Source organism: Sus scrofa, chromosome 11 (genome assembly GCF_000003025.6).
Source record: "Sus scrofa isolate TJ Tabasco breed Duroc chromosome 11, Sscrofa11.1, whole genome shotgun sequence".
NCBI lineage: Eukaryota > Metazoa > Chordata > Mammalia > Artiodactyla > Suidae > Sus > Sus scrofa.
The window spans coordinates 47,979,027-47,999,368 of NC_010453.5; the positions used below are offsets into that span (position 1 = coordinate 47,979,027).

At 41.6% G+C, this 20,342-nt stretch overlaps 1 protein-coding gene across 28 annotated transcripts in view; it reads left to right on the forward strand.

Moving 5' to 3' along the window:
• LMO7 (LIM domain 7) overlaps positions 1 to 20,342 on the forward strand; it is a 222,374-nt gene that overhangs the window by 67,951 nt on the left and 134,081 nt on the right. For 27 of the 28 annotated variants that reach the window (XR_002336692.1, XR_002336693.1, XM_021065678.1 and 24 more), the window contains one exon: positions 7,795 to 7,865. Coding sequence is in view for 25 of the 28 variants with exons in the window: in XM_021065678.1 (XP_020921337.1) it covers positions 7,795 to 7,865 (71 nt within the window). In the remaining 3 variants the exon portion in view is untranslated. Of the gene's footprint in view, positions 1 to 7,794; positions 7,866 to 20,342 lie in introns of those variants that run through there. The other variant, XM_021065715.1, reaches the window with a different exon arrangement.

A 20,342-nucleotide genomic window follows, 5' to 3' on the forward strand; every position in this document is an offset into this window, starting at 1 on the left:
ATGCTGTATCTCAGCCAATGAGAAGTTGGGTAAGGCAGTCCTGCCCTGGAGAGTAGGCAGAGTAGGCTGGGATGGAGCGGGGAGGTTCTGAATTACGTCGTAAAGGTCACGCAGTGTTTTCATAGACTTTCTCATTGGATGTTCCCTGCCTGTTAGGTAGGGACTGACCTCGGTCTTAACGCAAGCAGCTGTGTTGTAACTCGGTTTCCTGCGTCAGAATGGGGTAAGAGTGTCTACCGCATAGGGATGCTGTGGAGATGCAGGGAGATGGTGCCCGAAGGAAACCGTGAGTGTTGGTTGTCCTAATCCTGGGGCCTCTTTGATAGCTGAGGAGACTGAAGCCTGGGGGAATTAGAAGACTTAACCCTCATTGTGCAAAGGTCTCAGGCCCCCATTCAGCTTCTCTGACCCCCAGTTTTTATCAGGATAGCTGGCTTCTCTAAAACTGTGCATTACCTTTTCAATAATTTTGATCTGGAAAGAGCTAGGAGGGCGACATTTTCTTCTATGTAAATTATATTTAGTTTTTACCTAATTGTCTTGACTGGGTATCAAAATCCTTGCATTTCTAGGATTTTAGCATGTGTGACCAGTGGAATCTGTCAAAATGATTGAATCGTAGATAATGTGTACATTTCATGGAATTCATTATAAAAATTGGACCTGTTTTGTGGCGTCATGGGGATTGTGTAATGATTGCTTCAAAAATGAAGTTTAAGAAGAGAGAAGGGTCTTTTAAATTCTTTGGCAGTTTGCTTGCTTATTTATTTATTTATTTGTTTTCTTGGCCACCCATAGCATCTGAAAGTTCCCTGGCCAGGGATTGAGCCTGCACCACTGCAGTAACCATTTAACGGTGTTTTGATGATTGTTGTACACCTATAAATGTAATAAAATTCATTAAGTAATTAAAAAAATTGACTATGGAGCAGTGACAAGACCAGGTCCTTAACCCACTGAGCCACAAGGGAACTCCTTTGACAGCTTTTTAGAGGCTGACTGAAAACATGGTAGCTTCTTGATGTGTGACAGCGTGGGGCTTCTCTCTGTGGAAACCACACCCTGCAACGGCTCTCTCATAGGAAGGTGGACACTAGGTTATGTTCCTGAATGGAAAAATTAAGGCAGACCTGTTATTTAAAGAATTGTTTCATTATGTGGTTCCTATGTTCCATAGTGGTTTCTGATGTTCAGTGTACCTTGTGTTATTATTTTCTTTTTGGCATGACTTATGTTGAAGTTATTGGCATGGTGATGATCGTACTGTGTATCTTAAATATTCTGGGATAGTAGCTCATCACTCAATTGGTAAGCAACTTAATTTGGAATCAGCTATGAGCCCGATTGAAGCTCACTGCCTAGTTTCTGTCAGCAAAGATCCCTTCCCCTCCTTTATTTATTTATTTATTTATATTTTTTAGGGCCGCCCTGTGGCACATGGAGGTTCCCAGGCTAAGGGTTGAATCGGAGCTGTAGCTGCTGGCCCACACCACAGCCACAGCAACACAGGATTGAGCCGTGTCTGCGACCCACACCACAGCTCATGCAACGCCAGATCCTTAACCCACTGAGTGAGGCCAGGGATTGAACCTGCATCCTCATGGATACTAGTTGGGTTCGTTAACCACTGAGCCATGATGTGAATTCCCTTTCCCCTCTTTTAAACAAGCTCAAATGAACACTGCATTTTTGCATTGAGATTCACACAAAAATATGTTAGACCGTGCTTTGGGGTTTCTTTGAAATGGCTGCTCAAAGGGATTTGAGAAATTTAAATGAGGTGGATGCCTGCTTGCATTAGTGTTTTGCTGATACTCAGTCTGATATGAAGAATTTTTTGAGAAGCTCCCAGAATGTTTGGGATTTAAGTCATGTGGATTATGCGGTCAGAATTGGAACCCAGAGGTGAAGTTTTAGAGAAATTTGTGCATATATTGGCAGGAAATCTCATCCAGCGAGAGGATGAAAACAAAACTGCAAGCAAAACAGTAACGTGTGTGAAGATAATTCCCATCGGTTTATTAAATTAATACATTTCACAGCAAAAGCAATGGCCTTTTTTTTTTTTTTTTTTTTTTTTGGGAAATCTGTGAACTTGTCACTTACTGCGGGTGTGTTAGGCTGGTAGGTATTTTCTTCCACAACACATGCCCTTTAAAAACTTCCTATCAAGGGCTTTCTTTGGAGGCTGCAGGTGGTAAGACAGGTTTGGCAGCCGTGTTTGTGCAGAGCGTTTCTGGCTCGCTGCTCCACCTTGAACATGCTCAGGGAGAGTGATTCTAATACCTTCCCAGGAAGTATGTTGCCTGAGAGCCCCACGCTTGGCCAGTCTCTTAGCTCCTCTTCAACAGGCTGGCTGCTCCGCACATGGGGACACAACAGCTGGAAGCACTGGCCTTGATGATAATGTGTAGGTTTTTTTTTTTTTTTTTTTTTGAGAGTCAAATGTTTTCACACATCCTTTATGTGTCGTGAACTAGATATGGCAAATACTCCTTTCCCTTTGAAAAATCAGGGGACTTTGCAGCACTTTATACAATAGCCGAGGAATGGAGGCAACCTAAATGCCCATGGACAGAGGAGTGGATAAAGATGATATATATATACACAATGGACTATTACTCAGCCAGAAAAAGGAATGAAATAGTGGCATTTGCAGCAACATGGGTGGACCTGGAAATTATCATGCTAGGTGAAGTCAGAGAGTGAGATACCAACATCATATGCTATCACTTATATGTGGAATCTTAAAAAAAGGATACAATGATCTTAGTTATAGAACAGAAATTGACTCACAGACTTTGAAGAGCTCATGATTTACCAAAGGAGACAGGTTGGGGGTTTGGGATGGAAATGCTGTAAAACTGGGTCGTGATGACAGTTGTACACCTATACATACAATACAATTCATTGAGTTAAAAAAATAAAATCTCCAAAAAAAAAAAAAAAAAAGAAAAGAAAATCAGGGAACTGAGCAGTGTCTTACTAGAAGTGTGTAGAGTGAGTTGGGTCCAGGATTAAACCCCCAGTATAATCTGACGTAGGGCTTAAGTTATTTCAGGGGTAATGATTTTATTTTACTTCATTAGATGTGGAAAGGGACAAGGAAGAGGGAAGAAAACAAGTTTTGGGAGAAGGCAAGGTGTGGCTATTTGACGACATGGCGATTACTCCTGGTTGTGTTGACTTTTGATAACTCACTGGGAAACACGTGGTCTCCCCATTTAGTTCCTGTGAATCACAACCTCGTTACGTAAAGTGTATCACACCTCAAATAGCTTGCTAATGAGTGTGGTTCAAAACGATGGAAAAATGCAATGAGTAATTGTTAGATTAGACCTACTACTAGACAAACGTTCTTTCACAAATCCTGGAGGTTTTTGTAGAGTATTGAATGCTTCAGATGTGGATGGGTTCACATTTTGAAGTATGATTTCGTTTTTTGGAACAAGTTGCCTTCCCTGGGTTTTGAGGTCCTTTTCAGATCTTCATAATTTTTGTTTTGCAATTTCCAAGATAGAGGAGGTAGTCTAATGGAGGTTTGTAACATGGTAACTCAGTTTCTTCCTTTTAAATAAAGGCCATTACTTCTGCTAACATGGACTTTCTTTTTCTAGGATGAAACTTTTTATCTTCATTTTACAGATGGGTAGTAATAGTGAATTGGGGAGTTCCCCATTGTGGCTCATCAGGTTGAGAACCTGACTAGTATCTGTGAGGATGTGGATTTGATCCCTGGCCTCACTCCATGGGTTAGGAATCTGGTGTTGCCACAAGCTGTGGTATAAATTCCAGATGCGGCTTGGATCTGGCTTGGCTGTGGCTAGGGAACTTCTGTATGCTGCAAGTGTGTCTCTGAAAAGAAAAGAGAAACAAAAAAGTGAATTGTACTAGCTAATGTTTGGGAATGTCCCTCCTGAATCAGGCAAGTGCTCAGAGCTTCATATTCCTTACCCTTATTTAATTCTCTGTCCCCAGTGAACCTGTGTGAAAAGGAAGAGGATAAGCCCCTGTCCAAGGTTATAAGTGGGAAATGGGCCATAGACCACAGGCCCCTGAGCCCCACCTGGCTGTGATAGATGCCATGCTGTGTGTTTCTTAAAAACTGTGGCCCAGGCTGCTGCTATAGACAGAAAAGCTGTGGTATGAATGTATGCTTTCTTTTTAGTTTAAAACTCTTGGAGAGACTTTTGTTTTGGCCATGCCCATGGTGTATGAAATTCCTGGGCCATGGATTCAACCTGTGCTACAGCAGAGACCAGAAACGCTGTGGAGAAGATGCCAGATCCTTAAACTGCTGCACCACCAGGGAACTCCCAAATTTCGTGTGCTTTTCTGTTTTATGGTTACATCACAGTTTATCCATTTTCTTCTTGTTGGGCATTCAAGATACTGATAGTTGTTGCTTTTATACATAATGCTGTGAAGTGGTTCTTCTACTGATATCTCTGTGTATTGTCCTGTGGCCTTAGTATAAACTCCAGGATCTGCATGTAATGTGCCCAAGAGTATGCATTTTTTTTCTTTTTCTTTTATTTATTTATTTTTAGGCTGCATCTGCCATGTATGAAAGTTCCCAGGCTAGGGGTCGAATTGGAGCTGCACCACACCACACCTACACTACAGCCACAGCAACATGGGATCTGAGCCGCATCTGTGACCTACACCACAGCTCACGGCAATGCTGCCGGATCCTTAACCCATTGAGCAAGGCCAGGGATCAACCTACATCCTCATGAGTATTAGTTGGATTCCTTACGGCTGAGCCACTATGGGAACTCCCTTTTTCTTCCTTCCTTCCTTTCTTTTTTTTTCCTTTCTAGGGCCACATCCTTGGCATATGGAAGTTCCCAGGCTAGGGGTTGAATTGGGGTTGCACCTGCCGGCCTAGGCCACAGCCACAGCAACATGGGATCTGAGCCCCATCTGTGACCTACACCACAGCTCAGGGCAACCCTGGATCCCTGACCCGCTGAGTGAGGCCAGGGGTGGAACACACATCCTCATGGATACTAGTCAGATTTGTTTCTGCTGCGCCACAACGGAAACTCCCTGGTATGTGTGTTTAAGACTTCAGACATACATCCTTCTGGAATGGTGGTGTCATTTTTTATTATCTTAAGTAGTGTGCAGAGCATGCCAGAGTCCCATGTCCTTAAAAAATAGGCTATTATTTATGAATCTGTTTAATTTTTACGTTCTGTCTTTGTAAACACAGTGTGGATGGATTCTGGTCTTAGGTCACCATTATTTAGGTTTTGCTAAGTGTGTATGTACATTCATCTTTTGACATATGGAGAGAGGTTGTCTGAAATCCGCTACATGCTATGATTTTGCCTTTCTGTAGTCCTTTGGGAAAAAATGAACCATTCTGGATAGTTGGGCTTCCTGAATCTCTCTCTCTATTCTACTCTTTCTACTTTATTAATTAATATTCTGAATCTAAGCTTTGTCTGCATGGTGTGTAATGATGGCAGTGTGCTGTCAGGGTGTCTCTGAAAGGTCAATGCATGTAATGAGGTTAAGCATATACGCCTGTGAGCCACCCTCAGGTACTTGATTGCACAGCATCTTGGCCATTGCAAGAATAAGTACACGATAGTTACCCTGTTTCAGATGGGCCGACTGCGGTTCACGGAGGTTATTGAACTTGCTTAAGATCACGCAGCTATTTAGATAATGAAAGCGGCATTTGAACGTGCTTCAGTCTGCCTTGAGCCCTTTCTCTTTCCATTTCGTCACTTGTTACACTGCCCTCTTGACTGGCCCATCCAGTGCTGCTGATATCACTTCACTGCTCTCCGTGTGTCTGCATTTGCTCCACCTTGATGCAGGAGCGTATTCTCTAGACTGTTTCAGTTGGGAATAATAAGTCTTCTGAGAATGGACTTGGACATTTGCTTTGGATGTTCCTGGGTTCCCCTCCCTCCCCCATGGCTTTAGCTTGGGTTGGCGTTCCCAGAGAAATGAGATGTTCTTTGTTTTCACCAGCTGAGATCAGTGCTCACCTTGACTTTAGGATCTATTTGGGAAAAATTCAAGCTTACCTGGGGTAATCCATGAGCCAGTCAAGGTTATGCCTGAAGGAATGTGCCATCCCATGTGGATATGTTTTCTTGCACCTTTAAACTTTGTGGTTTACTTATGTGGTTGTGAGCTACTCACATCTTTTTAAGATTCCCCACCCAGTATCCAGGCAGGTGCACATAACGGAGACACTCAGCAGAGGAGTTTTGGGTCATGCAGCTGTCCGCCCTTCTATAGATTAATGCCCTATGTAGGAAAGGAGCTGCTACTTCTTCCTGCATTTGAGTGTGTCCCCTCCCAGCCCAGGCTCTTGCCCATATTTATAGGATCAGCTTATGAGAAGCTTACCTTTAGTTCTAAAACCACAGTGTTTTGTCAGTTACCTGTTCTTATGTGTATCTGTGGCACTGCTGGGCATTGTAGAAAAGGTAAAGAAGGTACACAGGGACCCTAGGTGGACTGTAAAGTTCACAGCAGTGAGTAGAGACAGGAGGAACTTTGCAGCTTACCTAGGATTTAAGATGCGTGGCTTCTCAATCAGGTTTCCGAGATCAGATTTCTCCCTAAGTGGCAAGTGAAACAAGGACCCTGCTTGCAGGTGCTGGGTCCATCTCTAGGGTGGCTGCTGTCTCTCTGCATCTGCTCACATATTTGGCTTGGACCCCTTCCCAGGAAGTTCTTTTTTTTTTTTTTTTTTTTTTTTTTTTTTTTTTTTTTGTCTCTTTATGGCTGCACCTGCAGCATGTAGAAGTTCCCAGGCAAGGGGTTGAATCGGAGCTGCAGCTGCTGGCCACAGACACAGCCACAGCCACAGCAATGCCAGATCCGAGTGGCATCTGTGACCTGCACTATAGCTCATGACAATGCCGGATCCTTAACCCACTGATTGAGGCCAGGGATCAAACCTGAGTCCTCATAGATACTAGTTGGGTTTGTTGCCACTGAGCTACCATGGAAACTCCCGAGGAAGTTCTTGGCACAGCTATTCCCTATCATGGCCTCCAGTTTCTCTGCTACTCTTTTCCCATGGAATTGCCTTTCCTTCCAATCTCTCTACCCCTGAAAGGCAGAGAAAGGCAGAATTGGTAGATTTTTTTCCAGCAGTTTCACGAAGAACGGTCGTGGTAATCGTAGGTGGCCTGTTCGTATGTAAGAACCTTATGTGGGGAATTGTCTCTTTCAAGTATGTACGATTTTCCGTCTCTGACTTTTGTCTCTATGTCAGGATTGAATGGTTTTCTCCCTAGGATGTTTCAGGAAAGCTCTTACACAAATCACAGCCATTTCATGAATACATTCAAGAAGAGTCATGGCCTCTGCTGTTTAGTTCTGTAATGAAACCTGAGGAATTTAAGGATGGAATTGAAATTAACGATGTGTGTATATAGTTGGTATTTCAAGTTTATGTCTTAATCTGGTTTTATTTACTCTTAGTAGAGTAGATTGCCCATAAGTTTTTTTAATATAGAAAATATGCTGTAATTTAAGCTTATAACTTTTGTTTATCAGCCGTAAAATGGTTACATTGTAGAAAACACTCATCGCGTTTTGTTTGTTTGTTTGTTTCTGTTTATTCATGCTAAAATGGTAAACTTCTCTCTTCGTGACATAGAACTGCACCTAGGATTTCTTACATGAAGCAACTTTGGTGACCTATGCACATTCTTCATGTATGGCATTAGATGCCTATTAATTAATCTAATACTGAATCTGACTTGTGTATTATCCTTGATTAGGAGAAAATTAATACCCAATTCTGTCTTTCAGGCAGTAACAGAGAAGAATTTTGAAACAAAGGATTTTCGAGCCTCTCTAGAGAATGGTGTTCTGTTGTGTGAGTAAGTATTTAAAACATTTAAAAATAATTTAAAAGCAAAGGGGTGTTTGTGTGTGTGTGTGTGTGTGTGTGTGTGCGTGTGTGTGTAAACATGTTATGAGGTGTCTTCATGCCCCTCTCCATGGCCACCATAATCACAGACAGGTTTTCTTGGTAACAAGTGAGATTTGATCCCTGCAAACTGACACCCCTACAGGACCTGACAGGAGGAAAAGGTTATCAGTGTCTATATCTAAAGATAGCACTGGTGGAGTATGTATTATTTTAAATTAGTAAACAGGAAAGACTCCATTATTGCTTGATGGGCCAGTAGGGGTGGGCGGACGAGGATGCCTTACCACATTGCATCCTCTGTCACTTGCTGTGAATATTCTCCTGTGTGGAATTACCTGGTTTAGAAGTTAGTATAAACCTTTTTCCCCTTCATCAATAAGTAGTCATGATTGTAGGACAAATTTTGGCTGTAGCCCATTTTTCTTTTAAGATTTAAGTGGCGTCCTTACATTACTACCGTCAATTTGAGTCACGGGCCAGCTGTTTATTCAACTAATATGTTGTTGGGAATCACATCCCAGCCTTGGGTTAGCGTAAGTCAGATCGGCTGATGTCATGACGGATGGTGTGAGGTCCACAGTGTATGTTTAGTGTATGTTTTGCTCCTCAGGGGCTGCAGAGTACAGTTAGCCGGGTGGTGACTTTTGGGGTGAGGGACAGACAGGCTGAGTAATGGAAGGATGAAGTCCCGGGTGAGGGTGCCGCTGGCATACGTGAGCAAATAAATTTTAAGAATGTACTTAAGTATGTACCCACATTGGGAAAGCACTTAAGTATTCTAATCTAGACACTTATCACGTAAGTATTTAAGGAATCTGCCCACAGGCAGGCACAGGGAGCGTATGTGCTCATGGTTAGATGATTTTGGTTATCCTTTGAAAGGAAGGGTGTTTGCAGCAAAGATCGAGAGTCAGAGGGCCCACGTCTGATCCTTGCTCCATTACTTTTGGACATTTGAGCCAATGACTTAACATCTGAGCCTTCTCTTCTCATCTGTAAAGTGGGGATCAGGTTATCCAATCTGCCTAATTCACAAAGTTGCAAAGTTCTGTAATACATATATTAAAAGTTTCTGTAAGCTATGAAACTTTGTAGAAATAGAAGTTGTTGCTGGAAGATGGCCATGAAGCTAATAGTCTATTTCATTAGCTCTCTTGGGAGGCGTTCAGACTTCTTTGTCTTAGAGCAGTGTTACTATGTTGAACCATATGAAGTATTGATATTCAGCCATCTATGACCTGAAGAAATGTCAGTTTCATGTGATTCTGTCTATTATGTGGTAGGACAGGCATATAAATAAGGGTCACAAGTAAAGTTTAGGGAATGTTTCTTGTCTTTTTCTGATGCCGCATTTGGAGTCGTTGTTGCCAAATGGTGTTTAAACTAATCTTAATAGGCCGTGTGGTCAGTTGAGTTGGTCACGGGTAGGAAATTACCATGGTTCATAAACTGTATAATTTTGTACATTCTAAGGTGTACAGAAGATGGAGGGAGTTTCTGTTGTGGCTCAGCAAGTTGAGAACCCGACATAGTATCCATGAGGATGAGGGCTCGATCCCGGGCCTCGCTCAGTGGGTTAAGGATCTGGCATTGTCTCAGGCTGTGGTGTAAGGTCACAGATGTGACTCAGATCCAGTATTGGTATGGCTGTGGCGTAGGCCAGCAGCTGTGGCTCTGATTTGACCCCTGGCCTGGGAACTTCCATGTGCCGCAGGTGTGGCTGCAAAAAAAAAAAAAAAGTGTTAAACACATGGGATCTGAAAACGACCTTAGCTATGAATATAGACTATTTAGAGGTTTGCTGCAAAATAACTTTGATGTCAGTTGTCAGCCCCATAAATCAGGGTAGGAGTTGGGTGGGTTTATGTAGGAAGCGGGACTGTGGGACAGGGTGGTGTTAGACTATACGAGAACGTACAATACTAATAGGCAGTCTTTTCAAAGAAGCCACTTTGTAGTTACATAGTTCCAGTGATGAACTACTACTCAAAGCATGGTTAGGGATTCCCCCTTTTGGGGGGATTTGCCTCCATAACCAGGTCATTAAACACACTTGGTAGTGACCCTTGGTGTTTTATTTAAAATGCAGTTTATGAAGCAGCCTGGGCTTTGCATGACTTGAAGTGATTTCCAAAAACTGTATCCAACCTGAAAGGATGAGCATATTGCTACCAGTGAGGATAGTCAAAGTTGATAGAAAATTGGAGTTCCTGTCGTGGCTCAGTGGTTAACAGATCCGACTAGCATCCGCGAGGATGTGGGCTTGATCCCTGGCCTCACTCAGTGGGTTAAGGATCCGGTGTTGAGGTGTGGTATAGGTCATAGATGTGGCATGGCTGTGGCAGTGGCTGTGGTACAGGCTTGTAGCTGCAGCTCCAATTTGACCCCTAGCCTGGGAACCTCCAGATGCTGTGGGTGCAGCCGTAAAAAGACAAAAGACCAAAATAAGTAAGTAAATAAATAAATAAATGAAAGGAAATTGTTGTGATCACAAGCAGTACTGTTAGATTAAATATGTAAGTTCTACTCTGGTGATCACAGGAAGCATTTGGATGCATGTTTAGAGATATGTTGGCTTTTTGAAAAAAGTCATTTAATTTCACAACTTCCAAAAGCTCATTCTTAGATTGTTACCTAATTGAAATGCCACCAGTTTGGGGTTTTGTGCATTATCAGGCAAGTCTGATCAATCTATATAGTACCCAGTATTCTTTAAATGAATGTTTCCCAAAGTAGTATAAGTAAATATTAAGCTGGTAATCAACAATTGCAATTTATGATGGGATTTCCCAAGTACTGCATGATGTTTGTATTAAAAAAATCTTTCTCTTAGTGGTGAATCACATTGTTTGTAGCTGCTGGTTAATGAAGGCATTTTAATCTAGTAGATGCAGTGTTGGAAACAAAAAAAGTCCAGGTAATTCTATCCTATATAAATGTATAACTGAAGAAAAGCTAGCTGATTGGTCTACAGAATGATTAAATATCATTGTTTAATCACATCTGCTTGAGTAGTTACAGTGTCTAAGAGGAAAGCAAAATCTGCTGTTCAGAAGCCTGGACTTTCATTTATTGTTTTTAGTAAGCCCTGACTTTTATTTATTTAAAAAAATTTTTTTTTAATTTTTTGCTCTTCTTTTAGGGCTGCGCCCACTGCATATTGGAGGTTCCCAGGCTAGGGTCAAATTGGAGTTGTAGCAGCCAGCCTTCACCACAGCCATAGCAATGCAGGATCTGAGCCACGTCTGCCACCTACACCGCAGCTCACGGCAACGTCGGATCCTTAACCCACTGAGTGAGGCCAGGGATTGAACCTGCATCCTCGTGGATACTAGTCAGATTCATTTACCACTGAGCCACGACGGGAACCCTGAGTCCTGATTTTTTTTTTTTTTTTGTCTTTTTGCTATTTCTTGGGCCGCTCCCGCGGCATATGAAGGTTCCCAGGCTAGGGGTCGAATCGGAGCCATAGCCACTGGCCTACACCAGAGCCACAGCAACGCAGGATCCGAGCCGCGTCTGCAACCTACACCACAGCTCACGGCAACACCGGATCGTTAACCCACTGAGCAAGGGCAGGGACCGAACCTGCAACCTCATGGTTCCTAGTCGGATTCGTTAACCACTGCGCCACGACGGGAACTCCTGAGTCCTGATTTTTAAATTAAATGTAAAGATAGTAAGCTGTCTGTCTTTGAGAATATTTTATCCTTCTGAGATCTCAATTTTTAGCTGAAATATGATTAGGATTTAAAAAAAATCTCAATTCATTTTCTTATAGGAAAAAGCTGACTTCTGTTTTGTTCTCTTACAGAAAAATTACCAATTCTTGTGAAATAGGGTTGGTTTGTTGTCTTTTAAAAACCTCTAGACATCCTAGTTCATTGTCACCATAAAGAATTTTGTTATTATTTCATGTAGTAATTTCAGCAGTCTTTTATGCATTAGTAGTAGTTTATCCTTTTTGAACCAGCATTTTGGAATATCCAAGTCAAGAGTTGGAGGAAAGGGGTCATTTTAGCTTTTTCCCGACTGGCAGTGTACTGACATTTTGGGTAATTTAAATTGGGTATAAAATCTGCACTGAGGTTTCAGACAAGATACACACCTGAGTAATGAGAGTAGTTACATGCATTTATTGCCTTTTAATCTGATTGACTGTTGAAGTTAGTATCCTCTGTAAATCATTTCCATATCATTTAGTTTGAGTGAGTGTGCGATCCAATGAATTGAAGGCTAAAGCATACACCCCTGGTTAAAGTCTATTGTTACAATTATTTTACTGTATACCTTAGACATGTAATCTGTCTTAACTTTATTAAGCAGTGAAATGAACAAAATCTAATCTGGGGGTTTTGCCTATTTTTTTTTTTTCTTTTTAGGGCTGCACCCACAGCACACAGAGGTTCCCAGGCTAGGGGTTGAATTGGAGCTATAGCTGCTGGACACAGCTCAAGGCAGCACCAGATCCTTAACCCACTGAGTGAGGCCAGAGATCGAACCTGCAACCTCATGGTTCCTAGTCGGATTGTTTCTGCAGTGCACAACAGGAGCTGCAGGTTTTGCTTTTTTTAAAGAAAAATTTTTTTATTATAGTTGACTGACAGTGTTCCATCAATTTCTGCTCTACAGCAGAGTGACCCAGTTATACATATATATATACACATTCTTTTTCTCACATTATCTTCCATCATGTTCCATCACAAGTGATTAGATACAGTTCCCTGTGCTATACAGCAGGATCTCATTGCTTTTTCTCCAAATGCAATAGTTTGCATCTACTAACTCCAAACTCCCAGTCCATCCCATTCCCTCCCTCTCTCCCTTGGCAACCACAAGTCTGTTCCCCATGTCCGTGAGTTTGTTTCTTTTCTGTAAATAGGTTCATTTGTGCTGTATATTAGATCCCAGATATAAATGATGTTATATGGCATTTGTCTCTATCTTTCTGACTGACTTCATTCAGTATGAGTCTCTAGTTCCATCCATGTTGCTACAAATGGCATTATTTTGTTCTTTTTTATGGCTGAGTAGTATTTCATTGTGTGTATATATACCACATCTTAATCTACTCACCTGTCAATGGACATTTAGGTTGTTTGCCTGTCTTGGTTATTGTGAATAGTGCTGCAGTTAACATAGGGGTGCATGTACCTTTTTCAAGGAAAAATTTGTCTCGATAGATGCCCAGGAATAGGATTGCTGGGTCATATGTTAGTTCTATATTTAGTTTTCTGAGGTACCTCCATGCTGTTTTCCATAGTGGTTGTATTTACATTCCCACCAATAGTGTAGGAGGGTTCCCTTTCTCCACACCCTCTCCAGCATTTGTTATTTGTAGACTTACCTTTTTTATTTTTCATTTTTGTCTTTTTCTCTTTTTTAGGGCTGCACTCATGGCATATGGAGGTTCCCAGGCTAGGGGTTGAATCAGAGCTGTAGCTGCCAGCCTATGCCACAGCCACAGCAACGCCAGATCCGAGTGGTGTCTGTGACCTACACCACAGCTCATGGCAACGCTGGATCCTCAACCCACTGAGCAAGGCCAGGGATCGAGCCTGCAACCTCATGGTTCCTAATCGGATTTGTTAACCGCTAAGCCATGATGGGAACTCCCAGTGTAGACTAACTTATGGTTGCCATTCTGACGGGTGTGAAGTGGTAGTTTTTATTTGCATTTCTCTGATAACTAGTGATGTTGAACATTTTTTCATGTGCCTCTTGGCCGTCTGTATGTCTTCTTTGGGGAAATGTATATTCAGGTATTCTGCCCATTTTTCAATTGGGTTGTTGATTTTTTTGCTGTTGGGTTGTATGAGTTGTTTGTATATTTTGGAAATTAAACCTTGTCAGTTACATTGTTCGAAACTATTTTCTTGTATTCCATAGATTGTCTTTTTGTTTTTAAATCTGCGGGGTTTTCTAATTAGTAAAAGAATTGACAGAAGTCTGTAAGGTGATTTCAGCTCCTCATTATAATTTTCTGTGAATTTTGCTAATATATTCATTCCTCTGTCTCTCTTCAGTATTTGTTAGTTTTCATGAGTATTGCCTTACTATTTTAAAAAAATTAGAAATTTGCCACCATATACATATCCACAGTCCTCTCTTGCTCTGTGGTTCTACAGAATTATTTCTCCTAACATATTTAGTTGGGACATATCTAGCTAGTGATATGAGTTAGTAATTTCACAGATACTCATCTTAAGTTAGCAATCTTGGAAATATGCAAGTGAAAACATTCTTTATTACCCTTATGAGGTAAGAAGATGTATTTGAAGGTAATCTTATTGGCTGTGTCTCTGATTAGTCAGTCTCTACTTCTCATCCCTGGAGTAATGCCAAGTCTTTGGTCTGCCTCTAGTCAGCCATGCATCCGAAGCTTATGTCATTTTGAACTCATGGCTGATGTTATTGAGGAAACTCTTATCACTCTGTCACCAGGCCTTCCTTTCCATGGCTTGCAGCTTAGAAAGAGTGTAGCAAATAAATGTTCACCTATTAGTTTGAGAAATTCGGTTTCTATTTATATCTTTATGTCAATATTTTGTTAAAGATGCATTCAAAAGAAGAAAAAAATTATTAAAAAACCCCCACTCCTGTTGGAGTTCCTGCCATGGTGCAACAGCATCGGTGGCATCTCTGCAGCATCGGGACGCAGGTTCAATTCCTGACCTGGCACAGTGGGTTAAAGGATCTGGTGTTACTGCAGCTGCAACAGAGGTCATTGCAAGTGTAGCTTGGATCTGATCTCTGCCCTGGAAACTCCCTCTGCCCTGGGGCGGCCAAAACAAACACACAAAAAAAACCTCTTGTTAATTTACAGTGGGATATTCGGTGATTGTTTTAAGACATGGGACAGAATAGAGAACCTCACCACTTCTCATTTATGCAAGAGGGCTCTGTCCTTTGTTAGAGCCGGGGATTCTCACACAATAGGGGACAGTGACGTCAGTGGGTTCTTGGGACTTCTAGCCAGGGCACCATGTAAAGCCCAGAGGCCCTTCTCTAATAGTGAAGGCTTTTTCTTAGGGCTCTTTCTGGTTTGCAGTCTCTTGAGGAAGACATTCCTATAACTCTCCAGCTTGCCAGCACTCCCTATCAACCCTGTTCATATTATAGCTGTTTGAAATTTAAGTGATGATAATTAGTGTTCTTCATTTATTTATTTATTTTTATTTATTTATTTATTTTTTTCTTGAGCAACTCCTGAGGCATATGGAGGTTCCCAGGCTAGGGGTCTAATCGGAGCTGTAGCTACTGGCCTAGGCCAGAGCCACAGCTACTCGGGATCTGAGCCACATCTGCAAACCACACCACAGCTCATGGCAACACCAGATCTTTAACCCACTGAGCAAGGCCAGGGATTGAACCTGCAACCTCATGGTTCCTAGTCGGATTCGTTAACCACTGCGCCATGACGGGAACTCCAGTGTTCTTCATTTAAACTAACATAAACTTCAAACATATTATTTGATAACCCAGTAGCAAGTGAATAAAGATTGCGAGTGTTTAAGTTTATAAAGACAATTTTTTTTTTTTTTTGTCTTTTTAGGGCCGCACTCACCGCACACGGAGGTTCCCAGGCTAGAGGTCAAGTCGGAGCTGTAGCCGCCGGCCTACACCACAGCCACAGCAACATGGGATCCGAGCCGAGTCTGCAATCTACACCACAGCTCAGGGCAACGCTGGATCCTTAACCCACTGAGCGAGGCCAGGGATCAAACCTGCATTCTCATGGATGCTAATTGGTTCATTAACCACTGAAGCAGGAAGGGAACATCAAGATAATTAAAATTTTCTAAACTGCTTTTTCTTCATGGCAGTGTTTTATGGTTGCTAACTGTATGCTCTCTTTTTAAGCTTCACAGTCAATTTTTTCCTCTAATTTTATATCCACATATAGCAAAACATCGCTTTTTTTAAAAAAAAAATTACCAAGGTGAAGGTCAGTTTGGCAAACATCCGTTTAAAAATTTCACTTCTGTAGTGATGGCCATGTTGTATATGCTCATTGCAAATTCTGCAGATATTTGTAATATCGTGCCTCACACTTGAAAGTAGAAAGCTTCAGTCTTGTTTCATAAACCTACAGGTACCATCTACAGTGCTTTTTCATCCTAAATATAAATGACTTAAGAGGCAGGCACACAATATTTCGGTGATAGGTTCTCTAAGAAATAAATGAGAATGATGATCTACTAAAAATAAATGAGGGTGCTTGTGTGCCAATGAAGGTGATATAAATAGTCCATATTAAAATTGATCAGAAAGAGGTTATTATTGAAACAGATTTTATTATTTTGGTCTTTTTAAGGCCACACCTACGGCATATGGAGGTTCCTAGGCCAGGGGTTGAATCAGAGCTGCAGCCGCCGGCGGACACCACAGCCACAGTAACTGGGGATCGGAGCTGCATCTGTGACCTACACCATGGCTCCCACTGTAGTGCCACATCCTTAACCCACTGAGTGAAGCCGGGGATTGAACCTGTGTCCTCATGGATGCTAGCGAGATTCTTTTCCACTGAGCCATGACGGGAACTCCTGAAGTAGACTTTTGATGTAATAATGAAGGCTCTTAGGTAGTTACATGAAAACCATATTTTGGTATGTCAGGAAATGGTGAAGGTAGAGAAATTATGGTTTGTGCAATGAGAAGCATTAAAAAGGAAATGCATATTGCAAAAGACCAAATATGGGAGTTCCTGTCGTGGCGCAGCAGAAACGAACCTGACTAGGAACCATGAGGTTTTGGGTTTGATCCCTGGCCTCACTCAGTGGGTTAAGGATCTGGCGTTACCTGTGAGCTGCGGTATAGGTCGCAGACACGGATCTGATCTGGTGTTGCTGTGGCAGCTACAGCTCCAATTGGACCCCTAGCCTGGGAACCTCCATCTCTAGTGGGTGCAGCCCTAAAAGGACAAAAAAAAAAAAAGATAAAAAAAAGACCAAATATATAATGGTATCAACAGCAATTAAAAGTAGAGTAATTGCCTTATTTGAGAGACTTAGTCATTAGAATTTTTATAGATTTTTATAGATTCTGACCAACAATCGTAGAAAGTCATGTGAGCTCTAAGGGAAAAAAGCAATAGTGACAAAGCTTAGAACACTGTCTACTCTTTGCTTTAGAGGAGTGTGTGGTATTTTTATTTTGTATGTTAAAAATGTAATGGTAAACAATATAATTTAAGAAATGGGGGAGTTTCCTTTGTGGATCAGCAGTGATGAACCCAGCTAGTATCCATGAGGATGCAGGTTTGATCCCTGGCCTCACTCAGTGAGTTAAGGATCTGGCGTTGCCGAAAGCTGTGGTGTAGTTTGCAGACATGGCTTGGACCCTGCGTTGCTGTGACTGTGGTGTATGCCAGCAGCTGTAGCTCCTATTCGACCCCTAGCCTGGGAACATGCATATGCTGTGGGTGTGGCTCTGAAAAGACCAAAAAAAAAAAAAAAAAAAGGTAAACTCTATTTCCATAGAGGGTAACAGATGACAATTAATTTATAACTTTAAGTCAATAGCCATGTTAAATCTAGTGAGAGTTTTCTTAGAATAAATAGAATATTAACATTCATATGGAAGATAAACAGGTAAGGAAAGGTTCTAAAAGGAAAAATTCCTGAGACTCTTCCAATGTTAGAACAAATGACAAACTTGAAAAAGCACAGCAATTTAAAATGTGGATTGCTTTATAAGTGTACATATGAATGTAATTGCAAGGTCCAAAATACATTCTTATGCATGAAGGAGCTATGAGAGAATGGAGAAGAGATGAGTCACTCGATGAATAGTTTTAGGGTAAATAATTGGCTAAGAATTAATTTACGAACTCACCATATACCACGACTCAACATCATAAAAACAAGCCACCCGATTAAAAAATAGAGGACCTAAGCGACATTTTTCCAAAGACGACATAGCAAATGACCAACAGACCGATGAAAAGATGTTCCACATCACTCATTGTCAGGCAACGCAAATCAGAACCTAGATGAGCTACCACCTCACACCTGTCAGAATGGCGATCATCAAGAAGACCTTAAGTAACAAGTATTCGTGAGAATATAAAGAAAATGGGACGCTTGTGCACAGGCGGTGGGAATGTACATTGGTACAGCTGCTGTGGAACACAGTATGGCAATTCTTCAGAAAATTAAGAATAGGACTACAGTATAATCTAGGAATTCCACTTCTGTTTTTTTTTTTTTTTTCCCCTGAAAAAACAAAAGCACTAACTCAGAAAGATGTATGTACTCCCATGTTCACTGTAGCATTTCTTACAATAGCCAAGCTATGGAAGCAAATTTATCAAAAAAAATGAAAGACTTTCCCAATAATTGTGGGGTTTTTTGGGCATCTAAGAAAAGACTACTGATTTAGGAAGAGATGTGCATGAAGCCTCTTCCTAGGAGAAATTTTTTTTTTTTTTTTTTGTCTTTTGTCTTTTTTGTTGTTGTTGTTGTTGTTGCTATTTCTTGGGCCGCTCCCTCGGCATATGGAGGTTCCCAGGCTAGGGGTCCAATCAGAGCTGTAGCCACCGGCCTACGCCAGAGCCACAGCAACGCGGGATCCGAGCCGTGTCTGCAACCTACACCACAGCTCACGGCAACGCCGGATCATTAACCCACTGAGCAAGGGCAGGGACTGAACCCGCAACCTCATGGTTCCTAGTCGGATTCGTTAACCACTGCGCCACCACGGGAACTCCCCTAGGAGAAAATATTAAAAACCAATTTCCGTGTCTAAAATGTGATACACAGTAAGACCCTGGTAAAATTTTTACATCCCTTAAGAGTGGTGCTTATCAAGGAGCAGCAGCACAGGGGCGGGGGAATCGTGCAGTGAGTGGCTGACATGCAGAGGGAAAGTGTCGCTGTCATATGATACCACAAGGAGGGCACAGGAATGCTGTCTGCTGGTGCAAAAGTAGATTGATCCATATCATCAAATTCCTTTTCAGACAGGTCCCAAGAGCTTGACGCTGATGATTTTATTTCTAGAAATAGATTTTAAGAAACAGTAAGGAACACGGACAGAGATATACCTATAGACACGTATCCAAACAGTTTTACAGTAGCAAAAGTTGGAAAGACCCAAATTGGGTTATGAGAATCCTCTCATTCACATAAAGGGATGGGGGCAGAATTTGGCGATGTGACTTAGTAGTGAAGAGGAGAACCAGGACAGGAACCCAGAGTCCGTTTGCTAGACACCTTGTGCTCTTGATGTAGCACTGGGAAATGTCCTATTACTCAGCAAGATCCATTAGTGCTATAATTGTTCAGGTTGCCTAGAATAAGAGGCATCTGCAGTCAGGCTGCTCAGACTTTGCTCGATCCAGTTCAGGATGCTTCAGGCATAACAGTGAGGTGAAGAAGAAAGTCCTGGTCATCATGAAAGGATGACTGTCAATTGTGCTGGTACTGGCTTGTTACTATTCCATGTACTTGCCCTTCTTAGCGTGTATTGTTAATCATAGTGGTGGTGTATCCTAATTCAGCAATATTCAAAATAACTACCACAGGAATTCTGGAAATGAAGCTTATATTAATTTTACTACCAGTCTTTGAAAAGATTAAAGTGGTCATATTTGAACTGAATGCTTTGGAGCTTTATTTTTTTAATGATTTTAATTTTTTCCATTATAGTTAATGGACAGTGTTCTGTCAATTTCTACTGTATAGCGAAATGACCCAGTCACACATACACATATTCTTTTTCTCACATGAATTCTCCATCATGTTCCATCACAAGTGACTAGATATAATTCCCTGTGTTCTATCCACTCCAGAAGCAGTAGTTTGCATCAATTAACCCCAGACTCCTAGTCCATCCCACGCCCTCCCCCTCCCCATTGGCAACCACAGGTCCGTTCTTCTAGTCCAAAAGTTTTAAATGACATATGCTTTTATAGCCATGGACATGTGATCACTATTCCCTGTGATTTTTAGTTTTAAAATATTACAACTTATAATGTAGCTAGAGATAGTTAAAAATCTTAGGGAAGAATTTACTTAAGAGGACCAGTCCAAATTAATCTATCTCATAGGAAGCTTTCCCTCTTGATCAGCATTTGCCCATGAGGAGAGACCATTAAAGTGAAACTTGTCTGGCAACAAAAAATAACAGAGGGGAGGTGTCCTCTTTGGGAGAACCACAAAATCATCTCTAGCATTTGAGTGAAACTAAATTTCTAAATTTATTTCTGTAGAGAAGATTGAAGTTTTGAATTAGTTACAGAAAAATTTCTACATTCCAAGTTAGATAGTGGAGGAGTTCCCGTTGTTCTCAGCGGTCAGCGAACCTGACTAGGAACCATGAGGTTGTGGGTTCGATCCCTGGCCTCGCTCCGTGGGTTAAGGATCTGGTACTGCCGTGAGCTGTGGTGTAGGTTGCAGATGCAGCTCGGATCCCGAGTTGC